The sequence below is a fragment of the Kogia breviceps genome, chromosome 3 (assembly GCF_026419965.1).
Source record: "Kogia breviceps isolate mKogBre1 chromosome 3, mKogBre1 haplotype 1, whole genome shotgun sequence".
Lineage (NCBI taxonomy): Eukaryota > Metazoa > Chordata > Mammalia > Artiodactyla > Physeteridae > Kogia > Kogia breviceps.
In genome coordinates this window covers 186,887,976-186,910,854 of record NC_081312.1, presented here as the reverse complement: position 1 = coordinate 186,910,854, position 22,879 = coordinate 186,887,976, and the positions used below count along the sequence as shown (strand labels likewise).

Sequence of the window (22,879 nt, the reverse complement as noted above, 5' to 3'; positions counted from 1 at the left end):
ATTCCTTTCAAAATCCCAGTGACTATAAGTTTGCTTTGCTTTGCTAGTAAAGCTTTCCCTGGCACCTCTGCTTGCTGAGCTGTTCTCAGTCGATATATTCAGCTTTGAATGTGAAAATCCTTCTTGGTGACTTGAACAGGAAACCAGCATCTGAAAGGGCATTAGTAAGGTAGCCGGACAATTTATCATCCGAATGGGAACACTTTTGAGAGTGAAAGAGTGTGGAGTTAATAATTACATGGGCACAACCTGACGTTCACATTTTATCAAAGACTAGCTTACCGTGTAAAAAGTATTTTAGTGCCATATGAAATGTAGATACAATTTAAGAATTTGCTAATTCGTTTTCTATTGGCTTTCCAATCTGCATAGGATTCCTTTTCATTTTAAAATTTATTTATTTTATTTTTATTACTTTTTTTGGGCTTTGTTGCATCTCCGTTGCTGCACGCGGGCCCCCTCTAGCGGCGGCGAGCGGGGGCCACTCTTCGTCGCGGTGCGTGGGCTTCTCACTGTGGCGGCCTCTCCCGCCGCGGAGCACGGGCTCTAGGCGCGCAGGCTTCAATAGTTGTGGCAGGCGGGCTTCAGCAGTTGTGGCTCGCAGGCTCCGGAGCGCAGGCTCAGCAGTTGTGGCGCACGGGCTCAGCAGCTCTGCGGCATGTGGGATCCTCCCGGACCAGGGCTCGAACCCGTGTCGCCTGCATTGGCAGGCGGACTCCCAACCGCTGCGCCACCAGGGAAGCCCCTCCTTTTTCTTTTTAATGATAAAAATAATACCTGTTTGTTTTTTAAAAAAATACCAAGATGCTAAAAGTCTCTCATTTCTATGCCCCTCAGCCCCTACTTTCCCATTTATTGTCTCACCGTTCTGAAAGACAGAAGTCCAAAGTGAAGGTGTTAGCAGGGTTACGATCCCTCTGAAACCTACAGAAGAATTCTTTCTTGTCTGTTCCCAGCTTCTGTGGTTTGCTGGCCATCTTTGGTGTTCTTTGTTTTTTTTTGTTTTTTGTTTTTTTTTGGCTACATCCCTCCAATCTCCGCCTTGTTATCACCTGGTATTCTCCCTGTGTGTCTGACTTTACATGGCTGTCTTCTTAGAAGGACACCAGTTACACCTCCCCTACTCCAGTAGACATCATCTTAACTGATTACATCTGTAATAACCCTAGTTCAAAATAAGGTCACATTCTGGGGTCCTGGGGGTTAGGACTTCAACATATCTTTTTTTGGTGGGGGCACAATTGAATCCATAAGAGAAGGTACAATCATAAGTCAGTAAATTAAGGCTGCCATCTGTAGCAAATATTCAGTAATACCTCAAAGTTTGGTTGTTTTTTTCCCATGTTTGAGAGAATCTATGGGAGTAATTTTTTTTTTATTATTGAAGTATAGTTGATTTACAATGTGTTAATTTTTGCTGCGCAGCAAAGTGACTCAGTTATATATATATTTATATATATATAAATATATATATGTTCTTTTTCATATTCTTTTCCACTATAGTTTATCACAGGATATTGAATATAGTTCCCTGTGCTCTACAGCAGGACCTTGTTGCTTATCCATCCTATATATAATAGTTGGCATCTGTCAGTCCCAACCTCCCATTCCATCTCTCCCCCATCCACCCCCCTCCTTGGCAATATGCGGGTAATTACTGATGGACGTAGAGAAACCTGAATGAACTGATCTCAGCTAACCAGAACCTCCAACTTATTGACCAGAATGTATGTGCACTGGCCTTTCCAAAAGAGCAGTCATTAACAAGAAAAGAATCGGGTGAGTGTAACGTTTTATTAAACATGGAGTAGATACAAAATAACATTCATAAACATGTGTACGGTAAGAAGAATTCGAATACAGTGAGCCACTGTAGCCCCACCACACAGTTTAAAGAATAAAACAGTACCATTATCCTTCAAGAGCCCTATATTTAATTTTTAATGGCTAAATTAATACGTTGACACATGTTTATTATAAAAACTTCTTATAATTAGAATTCTGCTGAGCAAAAATAGAATGGAATAAGTAAACACAATGGAAAACGAGAAGTATTGGACAAGAACGTGCAGAAATTGGAACACTCATACGCTAGTGATGAGAATGAAAATGATGCAGCTGCTTTGGAAAATAGCAGGCAGTTCCCCCAAAAGTTAAAACATATGACCCAGCAATTCTACTCCTAGGTAGACACCCAAGAGAAGCGAAAACATATGTTCACACAAAAACTTGTACATGAAAGTTCATAGCAGCACAAAAAGGTGGAAACAACCCAAAACAAACAGCCCAAATGCCCCTTAAGTGATGCCAGGTTAACCACCTGTGGCATATTCATGCAATGGAGTATTATTCAGCCATAGGCAGGAACAAGGTACTGATAGATGCTACCACGTGGACAAACCATGAAACCATTATACCAAGTGAAAGAAGCCAGTCACAAAAGAACACACATTGTATGATTCCGCGTGTATGAAATGTCCAGAAAGGCAGTTCCGAGGAGACACAGAGTAGGTACGTGGTTATTTAGGGCTGGGGGGAGTGTGGTGATTCGGGCTGGTAGCTGGCCGGCACGAGGTTTCTTCTGGGGGTGATGAAGTGTTCTAAACATGATTGGGATTATTCTCCGTCTCTGTGACTATACTAAAAACCATTGAATGGTACACCTAAAGGGGTGAATTGTGTAGTATATGACTTAAATCTCAGTCAAACTGTTACAGAAACAGTGAAAGAGGGAGCGGGGGTGGGGGGGAGGGAGGAAGGAAGGAAGGGGAGGAAAGGAGGGAAAGAAAAAAAAACCCTGTATAAGGAAACCTAGGTTTAACTTCCATTTCTGCCCCTGCCTGGCTGTAGAACTTTAGGAATGTTACTCAACGTCTCTATGCCTTAACCTCCCCATAAAGAAATGGAGATAAGAGTTCCTACGTCACAGGCCTGTTGTAAGGATTAAAAAAGGCAACCCACGTAGAGCACTTAGAACAGTGTTTGGTAAAGAAAAAGTGTTAGCGTTTATAGTCTTCTAAGTACAGATTCGCACGTCAGTGCTCCTTCCTCATGCCCTCGCTCTCTGGTTCTATTTGCATGACTCAGTTTGAAAGAGTAGGTGGCGTGCTCATTCCCCTGGGAGCCTTCTTTTAGGAAACCGTGGGAGAGGGGAAATCAGACACGTGCGAAAGCCTCTTTCAAGCCGCAACTCGCTTTCTTGTATAAGCGAACGTCCTTCGCCTAGTTTGACCCTCTAGGCTTCCCATCCTTTCCCCACCTCCGCGCGCATGCGCGGAAGCCCGGCGCCCTTTTGTCCGCGCTGCTGCAGCTTTGACGATGGCGGCCTGTGGTTTGGGGCTGTTGACCAGTTTGCCCCTCCGTGCTCAGAGAAGTCAAGTCCAGCGTCCTCTCCGCAGGCTTCTCAGTTGCCCAGGAACAGTGGCCGCAGCCCTCGGGAGGGAAGAGCAGTCCTCGGGGAGCGCTGAGACAGGTATGGCGCCGGGGCTGGGGTCGCGGGCGGGCGCAGGGCCGGTGGAAGCGGCGGGGGACCTCACGGCGGTCTCGCTCGGGGAACCTAGGGCCACCGCCGTGGCGCGTGGTGACGGCGCGGTGTGGGACGTTGCTTCCTTCCGGGACTGCGTGCCCAGTGATGAAGTCGTTCTGAGCTCCGCAGTGCAGGCCAGGAGCAGAGTTTGCTAGTGTCAGACAGTTGGGCGAAACGCTGTTGCCAGTTAACGGTAGTGATGCCTCAGTTGAGCCAGTCGCTTCTTCGTTCACAGATGTAACTGAGGTTGATGCTCGCAAGTTGCCGATGGAGGCCGAGCCGAGTGAAGCCTTGATGAATTAGCAGGACCCCTGGTCCTCCAGTGGAGGCTCTGCCTCTGCAACTACTGACGTTTGCTTAATTCTAATGGCCGTTTTGAGCAGAATCAGCTTGGTAACAGATTTGCCTGGGCTGGAACAGGCAGGCGTTCTACGTTTATAGGCTGGTGTGTTGAGAAGTCCAGTCCCCCTTCTTGTGATCCAAGAGCTGCGTTTATGTTATTTACAATTCTTAAAACAGTCTGGCAGGATTGTATCACGGTCTCCATTTTAGAGATGGAGACAGAGGCGCAGAGAGCCAAGGGACTTGCCGCTGAGTTAATTTAGACCTCGAGCCCCGCTGTTTAATAAAAGGTGTTGATTTCTACCATTTCTTGGAGCTGTAGTTTTAAGGTATGAAATTATTTGTGGGAACAGTTCTAAGGAAGGCTAAACAAGTACGGTATTTTCCCCTAAAATAAATGGTAGGGTTGCTGTCCTCACCAGACTGTATGAGAGACTCATATTGACAGAGAGTTGGAAATAGCACTTACTATGACAGTTCATTGGAATCCTGATTGGACTGTATTTATTAGAAGCTGTTTCTGTTAAAAACTCTTAAGTGACTGAAAATGGGAGTAAGGCTTTTGCCAAAGGAGCTATTGTGATTTAACATGTGTATAGTGGTTTAACTTTTAGAGTATTTTCATATGCTCTTTGAGATATAAAACTCTGTGAACTAGCTTTGGAAGGAATTATTATTACTCCATTTTATAGTTGTGGAAACAGGCTGGTACAGGTGGCTGGTAAATGGATCACGCTTAGCTATTCAGTAGCAAAGGTGAGAATAAACCCTTCTGATTCCAAGGCTTCACTTAGTAGAGCTTTGTTGTTTTTCTCAGGAAATGTGTTTCATTTTGTATCATTGGGATAATATGACTGGCTAAATATCCAGGGACTCCTGTGAGGCATAACAAGTAACAAAATCCTCATTTGAATTTCTTTTCCATTTTTAAAGAGAAGAAGGTGATTACGCTATATAACTCACTTAGAAGCATATAATTTTATAATTAGAAGGAAATTGAGAAATCTCCAGTTCAGTTTTTCACTCAGTGTGAGAACTCATTGCCAAAAGTTTTCTAGTTACATTTTATAGTAGCAAGGAACACACTGTTTTGTACATCAATCAGTTCCATTTAAAAAAATATTTATTTATTTATTTATTTTTGGCTGTGTTGGGTCTTCGTTTCTGTGCGAGGGCTTTCTCTAATTGTGGAGATCGGGGGCCACTCTTCATCGCGGTGCGCGGGCCTCTCACTGTTGCGGCCTCTTTTGTTGGGAGCACAGGCTCCAGACGCGCAGGCTCAGTGGTTGTGGCTCACGGGCCCAGTTGCTCCGCGGCATGTGGGATCTTCCCAGACCAGGGCTCGAACCCATGTCCCCCGCATCGGCAGGCGGACTCTCAACCACTGCGCCACCAGGGAAGCCACCAGTCAGTTCCATTTTGATTGGCCTCTAATGGCTGAGAAATATTTATAATGAGCTAAATCTGCTAACTTCCCATTTCCCTGTTGGTCTTAGTTTTGACGTAGCTTTCACGTGAGTAGTGGAAAAAACCCTGATTTAAGAACAAGAATATGCAGTGTATTGTTCAGGACTCTTTGGGTGCCGGGGACAGAAACGAACTCAAATTGCTTAAGTAGAAAAGGGAGGACATACCCACCATGTAACCAGACTCCAGAAAGAGACGTGACTCCTTTAATAAAGTCGCCTGGATGGATGCGGTCAGTCAGAGGGAAGTATTGTTTCCTCACCTATTGTTTGGTGGCCTCCTTACCTCCGGTTCTTCTTCTCCAGTGCGTTGTTGATGGCGATGGCCACTAGCAGCTTGCAGCTTTCTCCAAAGAGAAGAATAAAATGATCTTTTGCCTGAATTTGAAAGATTTGAAAGATTCTAAGAAAGAGCTGTTGATCATCACAGCCCCACCTCCTGGACCAAGGGGAGCTGTTTAAAATCCTCTGACAGCCCTGGCCTTCTAGTGGGGTGTGATGGAGGATAACTACCGCCCCGCCCCCGGCCGCCAACCGCACAAGCAGGCTTTGCGCTGTTAACAGAGCAAGGAGGACAGATGCCGCGCCACCAAACAGCAGCTAAACTCTACGGGAGGCTCCCCAGCTTGTTAGATGTTTGCCTTTGTGCAGCTTTTTCACCAGTAATGCTGCCTGCCCTGTTTATCTCCAAAGGTTATTGTGAGATTCAGAAGAGAATGTTTCTATGAACCCTGGAAAGTGCTGCACCGGTGGAAGGACAGCTCTCATTTCTCATTTGTCTCCAGGTTGTAAATCCCCGCTTTATCTACAGTAATTCTCTGTCAGAGTTTCTAGACCTTCATCACTGCTCTCTGGTTCCTCAGCATCCTTCATATCCATTACATCCGGAACGGAGCATGTGCTCCGTGTGTGGCCTGACCAGTAAATAGGAGAGAAGTGCTCTTACCCCCCTGGATTTGGATTTTATATCTATATCTGTCTTCTCCCTTTCCTCACTCCAGGAGTTAAGACATTCCCTTGGCTCATTTTGAGCTTTCATCAAATCAAACTTTGGGTCTTCTTTTGTCCATCTACTGCTGGCTGAATCCCCCCCCCCCAGCCCATTATGTGCTTGTGTCTTTATGTTGTTTTAATTCTAAACGCAGGACAATATGTTTTGTGCTTATGCTTATCAAATTATGTTATCAAGACCGTTGCAAATTTGAGTCTGTCTTAAAATACTAACACTTACTAGTTTTTCCTCCCAACTTTGTGTTGTTTGTAGATTTGACAAGCCTTTTGCAAGGTCATGTACGTATGCTACCTGAACTTTTTGTCCCCTTGGTGACTTTGTCCCATCTGCTCCGTCGTGCCTACTTCTGTTCAAGCCTGTCGCCCCATCTGTCACCAGACTTCTCTGTCTCCCTCTGTACTCCGTCCCTGCTCTTCACCAGTAGTCCAGCTGCAGGGATACCTGCGTAATAGTGCAAGCATTGTATACCAGTGATATTGCAGTGCCGTTTGTGATAGTGAAAAAGGTAAACCGTCTCAGAGTTTATCAGAAGACTGATTAAATTACCATAAACACCTAAGAATGATTATGCAGTTATTTTAAAAATGAGGTAAATATATATCTACGGACACAAAAAGATATCAACAATGTATTAAATATTTAAAAGCATATTACAGAAGAGAATGTATAATACATTTTCAGTAATTGTGTGGACAGTGTTTATCTCCGGAGAGATACAAAGGTATATGTTTATATATGCCTTGAAACTGTCTGGAAAAGTAAGTATCAAACCAAATAAGTGGGTATTGGAGAGAACTAGGGGAGGATTTATACTTTTACTCTATGAAGTTTTACAGCTTGACTTTACTTTTACAGTAAGCAGTTGGACATCAGTGTAGACTCAGTAAATATCAGAGACAAGAAGACAGAGGTGGTAATTACAGCTGGAAAAGCGGGTGAGAAAAGCCTGGACCATAGACCAAAGAAGGACCAGTTGGAAGGGCTGTCAGTAGACGGAGGTCAAAGCGATTAAGAGTAGCCCCTGGGCTTCCCTGGTGGCGCAGTGGTTGAGAGTCCGCCTGCCGATGCAGGGGACACGGGTTCGTGCCCCGGTCCGGGAAGATCCCACGTGCCGCGGAGCGGCTGGGCCCGTGAGCCATGGCCGCTGAGCCTGCGCGTCCGGAGCCTGTGCTCCGCAACGGGAGAGGCCACGACAGTGAGAGGCCCGCGTACCGCAAAAAAAAAAAAAAAAAAAAAAAAAAGAGTAGCCCCTGCCCCCCGCACGGGGAAGACGGATTTCCCTCCCTGTTGTCAAGTCAACGCAAAGCTTTGTAGCCGGGCTCTGGGGCGGGGACCTCGTCTCGAATGCGGCAGGGAAGTCAGAGAAGACTGTCTGCGAACGATTACCTTAGAAAGGTGACTCTGGCAGCAGTGTGGAGAGTGGCCTGAGAAGGACAAGACTGGAGCGAATGAGACCAGCTTAGCAATCAGGCTGCTGCGTTCCAGGCCTGAAATGAGAGACTGATGTTGAAGAATTGGCATCCGGAGTAGAGAAGAGGACGCGTGTTTAAGAGACGCACGTTTAGCGCCTCTACAGTGAGTGTAGGGAAGGCGCGCAGTACGTTTGATCCGTGGTTAGGAACGCGGAGTCGGGCAGGGCCCGGAGTGCTCTGGGAGACCCGCCTCCGGGTGGGCGCTGCCCGGCCGGTGGGGCCCCCGCCGCCTCCTGCTGCCTGCCCGCCTCCGAGGCCTTGTCCATGAGGGTGTCCTGGGCTTTGCTGAAGGGTCAGTGCGCGCGGTATTGCCTGTATCCGTCAGTTTCATGACCTTTTGAAAGAAGCCGAGGCTGAAAGCTTTTGCTGATTTGTGCGTCGGGTACGTTTAATCTCTCTGGAATTAGAACTTGAATGATTTTCGTTTTCCTTGTGTTTAGTTCACGTGTTGATCTTTCCTTTGTGATCAGTGGATTATTTACTTCTTGCCTGTCACAGCTCTGGCCATCATTTCCTGTGATTGTAAACTCCCTGACCCCTGGATGGTTTTTAATGGGAACCCCCCCCCCCAAAACCCTCTATTTCTTTAGTAAAAAGTATCATGAGCTCTTTATGGGCAGCAGCTAGGGTTCAGGCTCTCAGATTTCCCTGTGATGCAGAGCACATGATAGTTGGTAACTCATTGTTAATTGTTTGAGCCAGATCAAGACCCTTTACAGAGAAAAACTAATAACTTATTTTAAAAATATTAACTACTTAATTAATTTTGGCTGCGCCGGCTCTTAGTTACAGTGTGTGGATCTTCACTGCGGTGCGTGGGATCTTTTAGTTGCAGCATGCGGACTTCTTAGCTGCGGCATGTGGGATCTAGTTCCCCAGTGAGGGATCGAACCCGGACCCCCTGCATCGCGAGCGCAGAGTCTTACCCACTGGACCACCAGGGAAGTCCCCAAAACTACTAACTTACTTTAATACATTAAACTTCTGAACTCATTGTCTCGTTGCGCTCAGGCTTGTAATCATTTTTTTAGGCTTTGGAATGTTATAGCTTATACAGACTTTGTATGTGTGTATTTGTGGAAGTGGTTTTACTTTTAAAATTTTGTGGAGTGTTCCCCTTTTAGCGCTATGCATTGAGTATAGTCAGTCGAAACAGAGTGGACAATTTAATGGAAATCACAAGAGAATGGTAGTAGGAAGGCTGGGAGTGGTATAGCGTCACCCTCACAAAAGAGAGGAAAGAAGCTGGAATGAGGGTGAAGTCGGTTGTGGTCACAGGTGTAAAATCTGTATATACCAGATCAAGAGATGCTTTAAATTTTACGTGTGTGTGTTGGGAATGTCTTTGTCTCATTCATAGGCTCTGAAGACAGGACTCCAAAAAAGAGATTCTCTGAGGTGCAAAAAGAGAGACGAGAACAGGCCCAGCGGACTGTGTTAATCCACTGCCCAAATAAAATCAGCGAGAAGAAGTTTCTCAAGTACTTATCCCAACATGGATCTATTAACAACCACTTCTTCTATGAAAGCTTTGTAAGTATTTGAAAAACAATCAACTTAACATTCATACTTTTTTTTTAAGTTATTTTTTGCTCTGTTGCCTCTGCAATATGGTAAAGTTAGGTTCTTTTTTGATATCCTACATCTATCTTTGTCTAAATTCCTTCAATGAGTTTTTGTTTGTTTGTTTGTTTGTTTGTTTTTGCGGTACACGGGCCTCTCACTGTTGCGGCCTCTCCCGTTGCGGAGCACAGGCTCCGGACGCGCAGGCTCAGCAGCCACGGCTCACGGGCCCAGCCGCCCCGCGGCACGTGGGCTCCTCCCGGACCAGGGCTCGAACCCGCGTCCCCTGCATCGGCAGGCGGACTCTCAACCGCTGCGCCACCAGGGAAGCCCAATGAGATTTTTTTTTGATACGAGAATAGAAATCCTTATAGGAGTATCATAGAATTATAAGCATAATTATACCTGAATCATTTCATAATTTGAATACTTTAAATCGTTCCATTATCTTAGGTGTAGAAGCCAGGGGGAGATCTTTGTTTTGCCTTTTAATTTTCTATTTCAGCATTATTTTCAGCTTCTCTTAACTAATACCACTTTATAATGTTCCTTTTCTTAATCTGCTTATAATGGTTAAAACCATTGCTCGTGTCAGAAGTGGATCATTGTAAATTTTAAAAATCAGTAGTTTGCATGTTATGATAATTGCTTTGAAATGTGAACTAAAATACTATGTTAAAAGTAGTATTTTGAAATGTGTTCTGTTCTTCTTATGTTTTTGGTACAGGGTCTTTATGCTGTTGTAGAATTTAGCCAGAAGGAAAGCGTAGCTTCACTGCAGAGTGTAACTCGTACTCCAAGCCTAGGCACGGAGGCCGCGATTCCATTCAGATCACGTTACTTCAATTTAAAGTTGGAGACTCCGTTAAACCAGACTTCTCCACAGTCAAGCATTCAATGTAGGAATCAGTCTTCTCCTTCAAGCAAGAAGCTTTTTGAATTACTTTGTTGTGCAGAAAGTGTAAGTTTATAGGTATACTTCCCCGACTTGATATGTGTGTGTTGGACTTGTTTTGTATATTGTAAGTTTTTATTATTAAATATTCCTACTGAGTGAAAAGTAAAAGTAATCCTTCCCTACTCCCTGCCACCATATCCCATTTGTAATCCTCAGAAGGAACCACATTCTTCCAAAGTTTTGGGCCTTTGGATTATTCTGGCTTGCTTTCTCTTGTCAGCATGACACATAATTGTACATGGCATTCTTTTATAAATTTTAAAATATCTTATTTCTGGTTTTATCTCTTTTTTTCTGCTCTAGTAATGTTTATAGTAGTTTTGGTGTTTCTTACTGAGACTTGTCAAAGGTTTAGCTAGTCCTTTCCAAGAATATGTTCGTGGTTTTAGTTATCAAAATACTATTTTGGGGGTTGATTTTCTAATTTTTAAAACTTTACTTCTAACCTTTTGTATTTCCTCTACTTTCTGTTATTTATTTTTCTTGAGTTAAGTGTTTAGTTCGGTTATTTGCAAATGTGGGCATTTAAGGCTGTGGTTTTTATTTTAAATATTCAGCTCCAGCATGCACCTTCACAGTGTGATTGTTTTATCACCAGCCTTCTAGGGAACCTACAGGACTGTTATTCTGAGGAACTGGGGGACCGTGGGCCTTCACTCCTTGAAGCCTTGCTTATTTCTGGTGTTACTTTCCTTTAACATTGGTTCTTCCCCCCCCCCCCCACCCCCCGACTCCGTTTAAATGTCCAGCTTTGTAGTTGCTTTGACCTCCTCTGCTGGGGCATTTTACTATTTTCATTTTCTAAAACAATACTGTATACTCATGGCCTAAGAAAAATAGTTTTAATTCTAGCCAACTTTTTTTTTTTGCTGGTGTCGTCATTCCGTAGTGCTTTTTAAAGGGCATTTGTAAAATCCACTTTTAAGGCTACATGTACGAAGATTGCGTATTTTTAAGGTAGGTCTCCTAAGCCATCAAATTTCTAGAAGTAAAATGACAGTTATTTTACATGACCTTAACATTTTCTATATTCTCTTGTTTTTGTTTTGGCCAGCTAGGTAGATGATCAGCTGAACACTCTCTTGAGGGAATTCCAGCTAACAGAGGAGAACACCAAGCTCCGATATCTCACCTGCTCTCTTATTGAAGATGTAGCAGCTGCGTATTTCCCAGACTGCACCGTCAGACCCTTTGGCTCTTCAGTGAACAGTTTTGGAAAATTAGGTTGTGATTTGGACATGTTTTTGGATCTAGATGAAATTGAAAAATTTAGTACTCACAAGGTAATTACATTTCTTTAAATCACAAAGTTGTCAGAAAAAATAAAGGAAATCTTTGGATTTAATAAAATTACAACTTGATTTCTAAGCTTAAGAAACAATGTGGTTAAAGAATAGGATCTATTTGATACTGATTCTTTGGAATTGTAAAGTCTTTCTTTGTATTGGTCTAATATGTTATCATTTTTGTGTGAATATCTTAAGCATGTAATAAAATGGTTGTTCTTTTTGAGGGTTGAGAATATTTTGGGGTAGACCAAGGTTGCTTACTGTGTTATTCAGATTATGTGTGTATTAACTAATTTTTTCATCTGCGTGATCTAGTTAGTGAAATACTTTTTACATCTCATGATTTTTGTTTCTCTTCATTTCTCAGAATTCTTTTGATTTTTGTTTTATTCAAAGACTGTGTTAGCTACATATAGGTATATGCTATTATACCTTTTTATTGGGTTGTTCGTTTATCATTACATTTTGTCCGTCATCTCTAAATGCCTTTTCTTTAAATTCTTTTTTGTTTGTTAAGGTGGCTGCTTGTTACTTGTCTCACATACTTTCTTTCCCCTCCTACATCAGTATTTCAGCCTTCACGTATGTTGTTACATTTTGAGTATAAATAGCAGATCACTGAATTTTATGCTTTTACTCCAATCTGTGAGTCTTTTTATTTATTATTACTGGTAATTTTTGGATTTATTTCTACTGTCTTATTTTTTATTTCCTATTTTCTATGCTTTTTCTTTGCTTTTCATTCCTATCCTTTCCTCCTCCTGTTGGATTCTCTCTTTATTCTGCCCTTTGCTCTCTTCCTGTCTTTCCTGTTACAGTTTAGGAATTGTGTATCCCATTTATGTTCTTATTAACGTGAGTGTCTGACAGAGTAAACTTAATCAGTGTGTCTGTCATCATCCCAAACAATGTGAGGTGCTTTACTTTCATTACAACTTTGATTTGAAAAGGCTTCTGTGTTTTTGTAAAATCTTAGGTTTTTAGGACTGTTCTTTCTTAGGTATTTCAAACTAGTAATCATCTCTGTGTAGATGTCCAGTTGAAACTTCAAACGTAACATTTTGAAAACAAAACTATATCTTCATCTCGTTGTACATATTCTTTATAAGTTTTTATAAAAGTTCTTAGTTATGTGTCACATGTTAATCAGGGGCATTTTAGCTTTCCTGACATTTGCTGTCGTCTGAGCGAAGATATCTAAGCTAATCTTTCAGGTCTACCTCCTCATGTACATACTCAAAGCTATAGTGACACGACCCCTTATAAATTCTCAGTTGGATGACTGTAGCAGCCCCCTGCTTTCCACATGCTTCTCGTGTCATGCCTTGGTATTCCAGCCCTCAGTCTCTGCTGGAGTTACCGTAAAACACAGATTGGATCATCCACAAGCTTAGAGCAGTTCTTCGTTTTAACACAGAATTGAAATGATCTGTCTCATGATTCATTTTAGTCATCGTTTGTCTTTATCTTCGCACAATCACATCCTCTAATTACCAGCTGTGGGGCACTTTTAGGCTACGAATGGCGACGTCCTGTGTCTTCGCTGAGCAGTGCGCCTCCCTTCCGCTCCTGCCTGCCATCCCTACACAGGTTTCAAGGCCTCGTTCTGACTCCACCGTCTTAAACTACGCTTGATTTTTTTCCTCTGCTCCAGTCACAATCAATCACTCCTTTTTTGTCGTGTAGCTCATATTTCTGTCTCCAGATTCCTTCTGTGTTACGTTTAGTTCGTGGTTGACGTGTGTCTCACTGTATCCTAAGCGTGGGCAGGGCAGGATGCGTGTCTGTTCATTTTCTCACCCCACACAGTACCCGCCATACTTTACCTGCTCAGCGTGTAATTACATAGTTGAAACTGGCCAAGAAATACGAAACACATGAAAGTGAAGCGGGTCAGTCTGATTAAGACTAACGTGTACTTGAAATTGTATTAAATTCCTGACAGGGACACTTAAATTATGTTAGGCTATTTTTATATTAAATAAAAGACCTTGCCGAATAATTAAAGTGCATTATAATGTGTTGTAATGGTGAAAGCTCGGGCTCGGGAGTGCAGAATAGTAGTTCTTTTACTTAGCAGCTGTATGACCCTGGGAAAGTTATTTACCTTCTCTGTGCCTCGATTTTCCTAGCCATAAAATTGGGATAGTGCTATGTAACGCCAGCTCATAGAGTGTTTGAGAGGATTGATAGACAGTAAGAGATACATTTTTTTCTGTTGGAAGCAGAGGAAAGAGTTGGAAACTTAGTTGGATCTTAGATTTCTGAAATAGAGCGCTGTTAGGAAAAGATATTTTAAAAGACAGTGCTCCAGTCTCACTAAACAATTTAACATCATTTCGTATGCAAGTTTAACTTATGCAGTGTTGTTATAAACATCTACTCTGAAATATATGCTTGTTTAAGATTATAATAGCTTTGTTAATAGAAACATTTAAAAAATGAAACATGAAAAACAGGAGTGCTTTTACTTATTTTTTATTTTTAAATAAATAAGAATAAATTTTTAAAAACCAGGAGCGCTTTAAAACTCTAATCCTCCATAAAGTAGCTTCCTTGACTACTGTGTGCAGTTGTGAGCCTGTCCTCCCTTTTTTTTTTTTTTTTTTTTTTTTTGCGGTACGCGGGCCTCTCACTGTCGTGGCCTCTCCCGTCGCGGAGCACAGGCTCCGGACGCGCAGGCGCAGCGGCCACGGCTCACGGGCCCAGCCGCTCCGCGACACGTGGGATCCTCCCGGACCGGGGCGCGAACCTGCGTCCCCCGCATCGACAGGCGGACTCCCAACCACTGCGCCACCGGGGAAGCCCCCCCTCTTATCTCTTGGTGCTCCGTGTGTCCCAGCACTCCCTCTTGGTTTGTGGTTCTCTGGGCTTGTTTTATTCTTCGGCCTGAGTTGAGGGCAGTTAGGAAGAGATTATTATATAATCGATACAGGTTTTAACGTGATTCCCCCCCCCCAATTAATCGTGTCTCAGCAGTTGAGTCTACTGCATCCTTTTCAGCGGATGCAGAATGTTCTAGTGCATGAACGTACCGTAATTTATCTGTTAGACCGGGGACGGTATCTTTCTTTCCCCGCTTTATTGCCGACTATATTAGGTAATATTCTTAGGTTGTGCATAACAGAAACCGACCCAAAGCAGCTTAAACAAGCAAACAAAAGAAGTAGAAGAAGCATCCGGGAACCCAGGGTCAGGAATGTGGGTGAGTCTTAGGAAAGGACAGCACTAGGAAGTACAACCAGTCAAGAGTCCACGAAGGGTTCTGTTTCTTCTCCACGAATTTGCTTTGCTTAGTACCTTCCTTCCCTTCACTCGCCTCTCCCCACCCGCTCCGATTTTCTTCACGTTCTCATCCTCACGGTGTAGACGGTGCCTTCCCCAAAGCCTCTGATTGTGTTCCAGCCACGAGGGTGCCTCGGAACCTCGGCTGCAGTTCCTGGCGCAGAGCGCTGGCCGGGTGAGGGTGTGGCCCGTGTGCCCCTGCGGGGCCCACGCCAGCCGCCCTGCCTGGTGCACGCGCCTTGTCGGCGCCCTCATGCTTTCAGGGGGCCGGGTTCTCGGAGGGGTAGGAGGCTTCATTAAGCTAGACAGAGCTCTTAAAAAGTACCTACCACACGAATAATGCTGCAGTGAGGGAACAGCTTTGCAAACCCGCTCATCTGTGTGAGCATTTCCTTTGGGGTGGTTTTCTAGGATTCTCATAGCTAATCCAAACCTTGCTGATACGTATTTAAAACCTGGCTGTTTCAATACTCAAGTCCCCAAAGTGTGTCCCGGTTTGAACTCCCACCGACGGGATGTATGTTTCCCCTCACCCACCCACACTGGTCCCGTCACCCTTTTTGTCTTTGCCAGACTGATAAGTGAAAAATCTCCGTGCTATTTTAATTTCCTCTTGGTTTCTGGGAAACAAGAACATCTCTTTCCGTGTTTCTCACTCATTTTTATTTCTTCTGTTAGTTTCTTATTCAAGTGTTTTTGGCCGTTTTTAGAATTGGGTGGGCTTTCCTCCCTTCCATTTGTACAAACCCTTCATAAATTAGGGAAGTTAGCCCTTTATATGACATATACTATTGTCTTCATTTGTCTTTTATCTTGTAATGAATATATGCTTGGCCTGAAGATGGTTTTAATTTTTATTCATCCATATTCTTTTGTGTGTTCTGGAATTTCGTGTCGTGCTTAGAGAATCCTTCACTCTAAGACTGTAGAAACTTTCACCCATTGTGTTCTGGTACTTGATTGATTAAAACCTTTTATGTTTAAGTCTTTGGTCTGTGTTGAATTTACTTTGGTTTTGGACTAGTCTAGTTTATTTTTTTAGTGGTCACTTGGCTCATTGTTTCAATAGCAATTTTCCCGCAGTAATTTGCAGAGTTCATTTTATTAACTATTACATTTCTGTAGTTAGGTCTGTTTGTACTGTTTTCTTCTATTGATCTACTGTCCTCATGCGTATATTTCCTGTTATAACTACTGTGGGTTTACAGATCTTATGAAAATGGAAAGGCTACCTTGGAAAGGGCACATGTATGTTCACAGAATTTATAGAATCTATGGTTCTACTGTAGTATTACTTTATGATATATATTGTGGTATGTAAGTTAATTATAAAAAGCCAATGATTTTTCAGGTTAGTATTTTATACTCTAGAGAAGCAAAAGAAAACTGAAGATTTTTTGAAAGTATTTTTATTGAAGTATAGTTGGTTTACAATGTTGTGTTGATTTCTGGTGTCCAGCAAAGTGAATATACGTTATACATACGTATATTCTTTTTCATATTCTTTTCCATGATGGTTTACCACAGGATATTTAATATAGTTCCCTGTGCTCTACAGTAGGACCTTGTTGTTTATTTTATATATAGTATCAATACTTTGTGTCTGCTAATCCTAAACTCCTAATTTATCCCTCCCCCACCCCCTTGGGTAACCATAAGTTGGTCTTCTATGTCTTCTGGGTCTGTTTCTGTTTTATAAATAAGTTCATTTGTATCATATTTTAGATTCCACACACACAAGAGGTATCATATATTTGTCTTTCTGACTTCACTTAGTATGATAATCTCTGGGTCCATCCGTGTTGCTGCAGATAGCATTATTTTGTTCCTTTTAATGGCTGAGTAATATTCCATTGTATGTATGTGCCACATCTTCTTTATCCATTCATCTGTCGATGGACACTTAGGTTGCTTCCACGTCCTGGCTATTGTAAATAGAGCTGCAATGAACACTGCGGTACATGACTCTTTTTGAATTATGGTTTTCTCAGGGTATATGCCCAGGAGTGGGATTGCTGGTTCATATGGTAGTTCTATTTTTAGGTTTTTTTAAGGAACCTCCATACTCTTCTCCATAGTGGCTGTATCAGTTTACATTCCCACCAGCAGAGTAGGAAGGTCCCCTTTTCTCCACACCCTCTCCAACATTTATTATTTGTCGACTTTTTAATGATGCCCATTCTAACTGGTGTGAGGTGATACCTCATTGTAGTTTTGATCTGCATTTCTCTAATAATTAGTGATGTTGAGCAGCTTTTCAAGAGCAGCTTTTCATGTGTTTGTTGGCAATCTGTATATCTTCTTTGGAGAAATGTCTATTTAGGTCTTCTGCCCATTTTTGGATTGGGTTGTTTGCTTTTTTGTTATTGAGTTGTATGAGCTGTTTTGTATATATTGGAAATTAAGCCCTTGTCAGTCACATGGTTTGCAAATATTTTCTCCTAGTCTGTAGGTTGTCTATTTTGACAGCTGAAGATTTTTGGTCTGCTTTTGGCTGTGATTGCATGAAGAATTTTTTGTGTATGTGTTTGTGTGGTTATTGATTTTGTTTGTTTGTTTTGGGTTTTGTTGGTGTGTGTGTGTGTGTGTGTGTGTGTGTTTCGGCCGGAAATGACTTAGAGCATCCTTTTAGAAAAGTTTTTTTTAAGAAATTCCTTTTTATGAAAAGCTCCTGTTTAACAAATGTTTTTATTATTCAGGCCTCAGGAAATTTTCTGATGGAATTTCAAGTGAAAAATGTTCCTTCGGAAAGAATTGCAACACAGAAGATCCTCTCTGTGATAGGAGAGTGCCTGGACCACTTTGGCGCGGGCTGTGTGGGAGTTCAGAAAATACTAAACGCTCGCTGTCCCCTTGTCAGGTTCTCACACCAGGCCTCTGGATTTCAATGTGATTTGACTACTAACAATAGGTATGGTCTCTTATTTATTATCTTAAATGTGAATGTTATAAGGTACTAGCATAGTTTTTCTTGTACAGAAACAATGGCTTTCGACGCCTTGATATGCTTTAATAATAATTTTTTAAAAATTTGACCACTTGAATTGAAAAGGAGGGTTTTCAATTATTAAAATGTTAACATGCCTAACTAAAATCTTCTGAGAAGACTTGTGTTTCATTGTTCTTGCTTACGTAGCCTGGTAACAGCTCAGAAATTCCGAAGGATATAGCCTTCTAGCGCACTTGGAAAATAGAGCAGTACCTTGGGTCTGTGCTCTCAGCTGCTTCCAGATGCAGTCGGCTGTGTGTCCAGACAAAGGTAGCATTTGCTTAAGTCGGACGCTGGTCTGGGCAGCCTAACGAGACTGCGTCGTTTTCCTTCAGCCTGTTTTCATTTTATTGTCAACCTGTTTGCTTTAGAACACGTGGGATGAGAACGACAAGTTCTTTTATACTCTGACGACTTCTCTTTGGCTCTCAGTAGGGAAGACTTCTCGGCTGAGGAGGTTTTTCTTTATACTCTAGTATATGCTCATTGCATGCGTTTGGCTTCCTGTACTGTCTGCTAGATACATAATCAGGACTACAAATGGATTCAGAAAATCCAATCTAGAGCAGTTTTGATTAAACTCAAGTGTTCACTAACAAGTCAGTGCTAAGTACTTTTTTTTTTTTTTTTTTTTTGTGGCACGCAGGCCTCTCACTGCTGTGGTCTCTCCCGTTGCGGAGCACAGGCTCTGAATGTGCAGGCTCAGCGGCCACGGCTCACGGTCCTAGCCGCTCCGCTGCATGTGGGACCTTCCCGGACCGGGGCATGAACCCGTGTCCCCTGCATCGGCAGGCAGACTCCCAACCACTGCACCACCAGGGAAGCCCTGCTAAGTACTTTTGAATAATAAAAATATATACTGTATTTCTATCATTACTGTATATTCTTTATAGTCTATAAATAGAATAAAATGATTTTTTTTAGAGGTGAAAGATTACATCATTAATTTTTTTAGAGAGAGAGAGAAACACCTTTATATAAATGCATACAATCAGAATAGTTTTTAAACTATTGGAATTTTTTTTCACACATACACACTGTATTTTATTTTTACAAGACATAAATAGGCTGACACCAGGCACTGTCAACGGGTGACCACAACAGAAGCAGCAATGACTGCAATTACCAAACACGAAACACACTCGTACTACGTCAGAATATTGACATTCAGTCCAGTCATCCTCCACTGTAAAAAAAAAAGTGAAGGGCTTCCCTGGTGGCGCAGTGGTCGAGAGTCCGCCTGCCGATGCAGGAGTCGCGGGTTCGTGCCCCGGTCCGGGAAGATCCCACGTGCCGCGGAGCGGCTGGGCCCGTGAGCCGTGGCCGCTGGGCCTGCGCGTCCGGAGCCCGTGCTCCACGACGGAGAGGCCGCGACAATGAGAGGCCCGCGTACCGCAAAAAAAAAAAAAAAAAAAAGTGAAAATTGATGTGTATATTTTTTGCCTCTGAGTCCTTGTGGGATTTTTTTTTTTTAATTCAAACAGAGTCACAAAAATTATAATCATCCTCATCAGTTCACTCAGTCCCATGTAATTAATTTTTTTTCATCTTGCTCTTTTGTTAGCACTTTCATGAATTCATCCGTTTTCCGTTAGAGTTCTGAACATTATTTATTCCGTTCAGCAGTGCAGTCACTTACAGAAACCTGTACGTGTCAGAGTCCTTTCCATGAATTCCTTGAAGATGAAACCCTTTTATAGGAACATATCTGCAAAAGCATCAGAGCACACCCAGAACTGTCTGTAAATGACAAAAGACTTAAAAATGACCACGGTTGAAGATTTGGTGAAAGTTCATAATAATGCAGTTGACAAGGAAATTCAGTTATTTCTGAGATATACATTTTAAAGTAATAACTAGAATTATGACTTATAACATTATACCAGAACATATAAGATTTTTAGAAATTTCATGTAATGTCTGAAATATTTATATTAACATACTTCCATACAAATAACCCAAAGAAAGCTTAGTATTCGCTGTTTGTTTGTTTGTTTGTTCTTTTGTACAGCAGGTTCTTACTAGTCATCCATTGTATACGCATCAGTGTCTACATGTCCGTCCCGGTCGCCCGATTCAGCACCCCACCATCCCCACCCCCACCGCGGTTTAACCCCTTGGTTTCCGTATGTTTGTCCTCTACATCTGTGTCTCTGAAAGGACATTTATCTTTGTAATAGTGTTATTTTCATGGTCTTGTTGGTATAGTTTTAAAAATTTTGTTTTAATATGCTTCAGGGTTTTATACTCTCATTGTTTTTTTATGTCAGATACCGTGCACTATTTGATATTTATTTTTCAGCTTAATTTACCTTCATTTACATGGATGAAACATTTAATCACCATGAATTTCTAATTTCTGCTCTTTTCCGAAAACTCAGGAAGTAAATGCTGTCCGTGGTGGCGCTTAGTAGACAGTTTGGAGTTGCTGCTGGGAAATGATGTTGTGCCCTCTCTCAGTTCTTTGAGTAATTAAGAAACATGTCTTGATCAATAGGAGCTTAATTTTAAAATAATTCTTATAATTCTTTGCACTGTAACTTTGACTAGAAAACTTATTGAAAACAGATTTTGAAGATTGATTTCTTAATAGACATTTTATCTTCATGGATTGTGGTTTTTATAAATATTAAACTTAAGTAATTTGGGCTGAATTTTAAGACATTTATACTTTCTTGATAAAATAAGTAGAATGTTTTCCTTGTCTGTCAAAGGACTAGATAATCCCAATCCCCCTTTCCCATTCTAAAGTGTCCTGATTTAGATGATAAAGTGTAAGGTTATTTCACCTATAATCTACAATGAGATCAAATTGTTTTTGAAATTCAGTTATCAGGAAATCTTTACCCTGGAAGAATTATCATGTTTCTCCTTGTGGCCAGTGTAACTCCTACAAATGACTGCATTTTGTTTCTAGCTACTTCTGGTAGGAAGATCAGAAATAAACATGCAGCTCAAATTGTAATTAATCTGCAGAACCGTCGGGCTGGAATGCCTACAGACCAAATACATTCTGGTTCTGACTTTGTTCATTTTGTCTATGTCTTTTCTGATCTAAATTTATAGACTCAAACCTGAACAATTTACTATAGGGGTTCTTAAATGCCCCCTAAAAACACTGGAAAAGCAATGGGTGCAACAAATAAACACATGAACCGATAGCTCAAAAAAAAAAAAAAAAGCACTAGATAATCCAGGTGTGCAACTGAAGTGTCAAGCGTCTTATTTACAGATGTGCCGGTGTCTTTACTGATAGTTAAAAAAGAGTGCCTAGGTAGTATTTCACTGATTAGGTCCTGTTTAGGAACTTGGACTTCAACATTGTAAGCTTTAGAGCTGCATCGTGGTTGTCAGCAGTTAAAAGAACATGTTTTAAGGGTAACGAAAGTATAACCATTCACGTTAAATTTTATATTGCGAATGCATAATGCTTTTGATGAGCTGCTCTTGTTATTCTGAATGTGTTCCGATAGAGTAAGATATTTAGATATGTCCCCAGGTATGTGTTTCATTCTACTCCGGGATCATAATTTGGGGGTTTGAAAAATTCCTATTATTTTTCTCTTTTGAAGGATTGCTTTGAAGAGCTCTGAACTCCTTTACATATATGGTGCCCTGGACTCCCGAGTGAGAGCCTTGGTGTCCAGCATCCGATGCTGGGCTCGAGCACATTCGTTAACGAGTAGTATTCCTGGTGCTTGGATTACAAATTTCTCCCTTACCGTGATGGTCATCTTTTTTCTCCAGAGGAGATCACCCCCTATTCTTCCAACACTAGACTACCTAAAAACCCTTGCAGGTGAGACTAGAGGCATCTATTTTCTCTCTGATGTTCGAATGGATAGAATTACCGTGTGTTTTCAAAACCAGGTGTGTGCGTTTGGTTGGTGGTCATGTGTTTTCAAAGCCTTACGAGTCTAAAATTTAAGAGCTTTTAATTTTCTCAGTGTCCACCAGGGGTCATGAGAGCAGGTGATTTGTGAAGCCCAGGCCTTTAGGATTTTCTGAGAGTTCTGTCTTGTGTCAGCTGGCGATGTTGTTTACAATCTCCTGAGCCAGTTGGAGCCTCTCCCTTGGTTTACCAAGCTTGGAATGACCTTGGAAAAAAAATGTATCCCAGATGCAGCTTCTGATAGGATCCCAGCTTCAGAGATGGCTTTCCAAGTCTGAAGCTATTTCCAGATTTCTCTTAGAGATGCTAAAAACTGTTTCATGATGGTTTTTTGTGGGGTTTTTTGTTTTAGTGTCTTTACTGGATCATAATTGCTTTACAGAGATCCTAAATTTTTTTTTTTTGGTTAAAGCTTATAAGGAATCATAGGTAAATGGTTTTAAAATTAGTATACTATTTAATTTATATTTTAAATAAATTGAAATTTTGATAGACTGCTGGATGAGATACTAAAGTATTACAGTCCTAAATTCTAAAAGGAGGATAATTCAGGGGTTTACTCAAAGTGTGTATGCACTCCATCCTCTGCCCCCTCCTATATATTTTGGCTGCCAAATAATTCTTTTAAAGTACATCCCTGAATCGTCCCTGTTTAAAACCACCTTAAAGGGATTTTATTCCCTACAGAATAAACCTCAGACAGTTGACTTACAGCTTTTGCTGCTTAAGATTTTCACCTGCAGCCACACCCCGTTTTTCCAACCTCTTCTCCCACCGTTTCTCTTCGTGTGCTCCCACGTTTCAGCCAGTACCGTGCTCAGAACATTTCCTCTTAGCTCCTTCATTTATTCTGCGTGTTTTTCTTCCTAGAATGTGCCTTTTCTTCTCTAAATTCTTTTAGGTTCGCGTCCATGCCACTTTTCCTTGTTATTCAAATTAGAAGTAATCTCTTCTTTCCTGTGAACGCCGTCAGTGACGGTACAGCTTGAAAGTACGCTTTAGAAAGAGCTCCACGTGGGGCTTCCCTGGTGGCGCAGCGGTTGAGAATCCGCCTGCCGATGCAGGGGACGCGGGTTCGTGCCCCG

General features: G+C 41.9%; 1 protein-coding gene across 1 annotated transcript in view; it reads left to right on the top strand.

Annotated features, from left to right (window-relative positions):
• The first annotated feature begins 3,201 nt into the window (after positions 1-3,201).
• MTPAP (mitochondrial poly(A) polymerase) overlaps positions 3,202-22,879 on the top strand; it is a 30,566-nt gene continuing 10,888 nt past the window's right edge. Inside the window, exons 1-6 of the mRNA XM_059058338.2 lie at positions 3,202-3,472; positions 9,179-9,351; positions 10,109-10,342; positions 11,398-11,622; positions 17,613-17,824; positions 21,475-21,701. Coding sequence (XP_058914321.1) covers positions 3,319-3,472; positions 9,179-9,351; positions 10,109-10,342; positions 11,398-11,622; positions 17,613-17,824; positions 21,475-21,701 — 1,225 coding nt within the window. The 5' untranslated portion in view covers positions 3,202-3,318. The remainder of the gene's footprint in view (positions 3,473-9,178; positions 9,352-10,108; positions 10,343-11,397; positions 11,623-17,612; positions 17,825-21,474; positions 21,702-22,879) is intronic.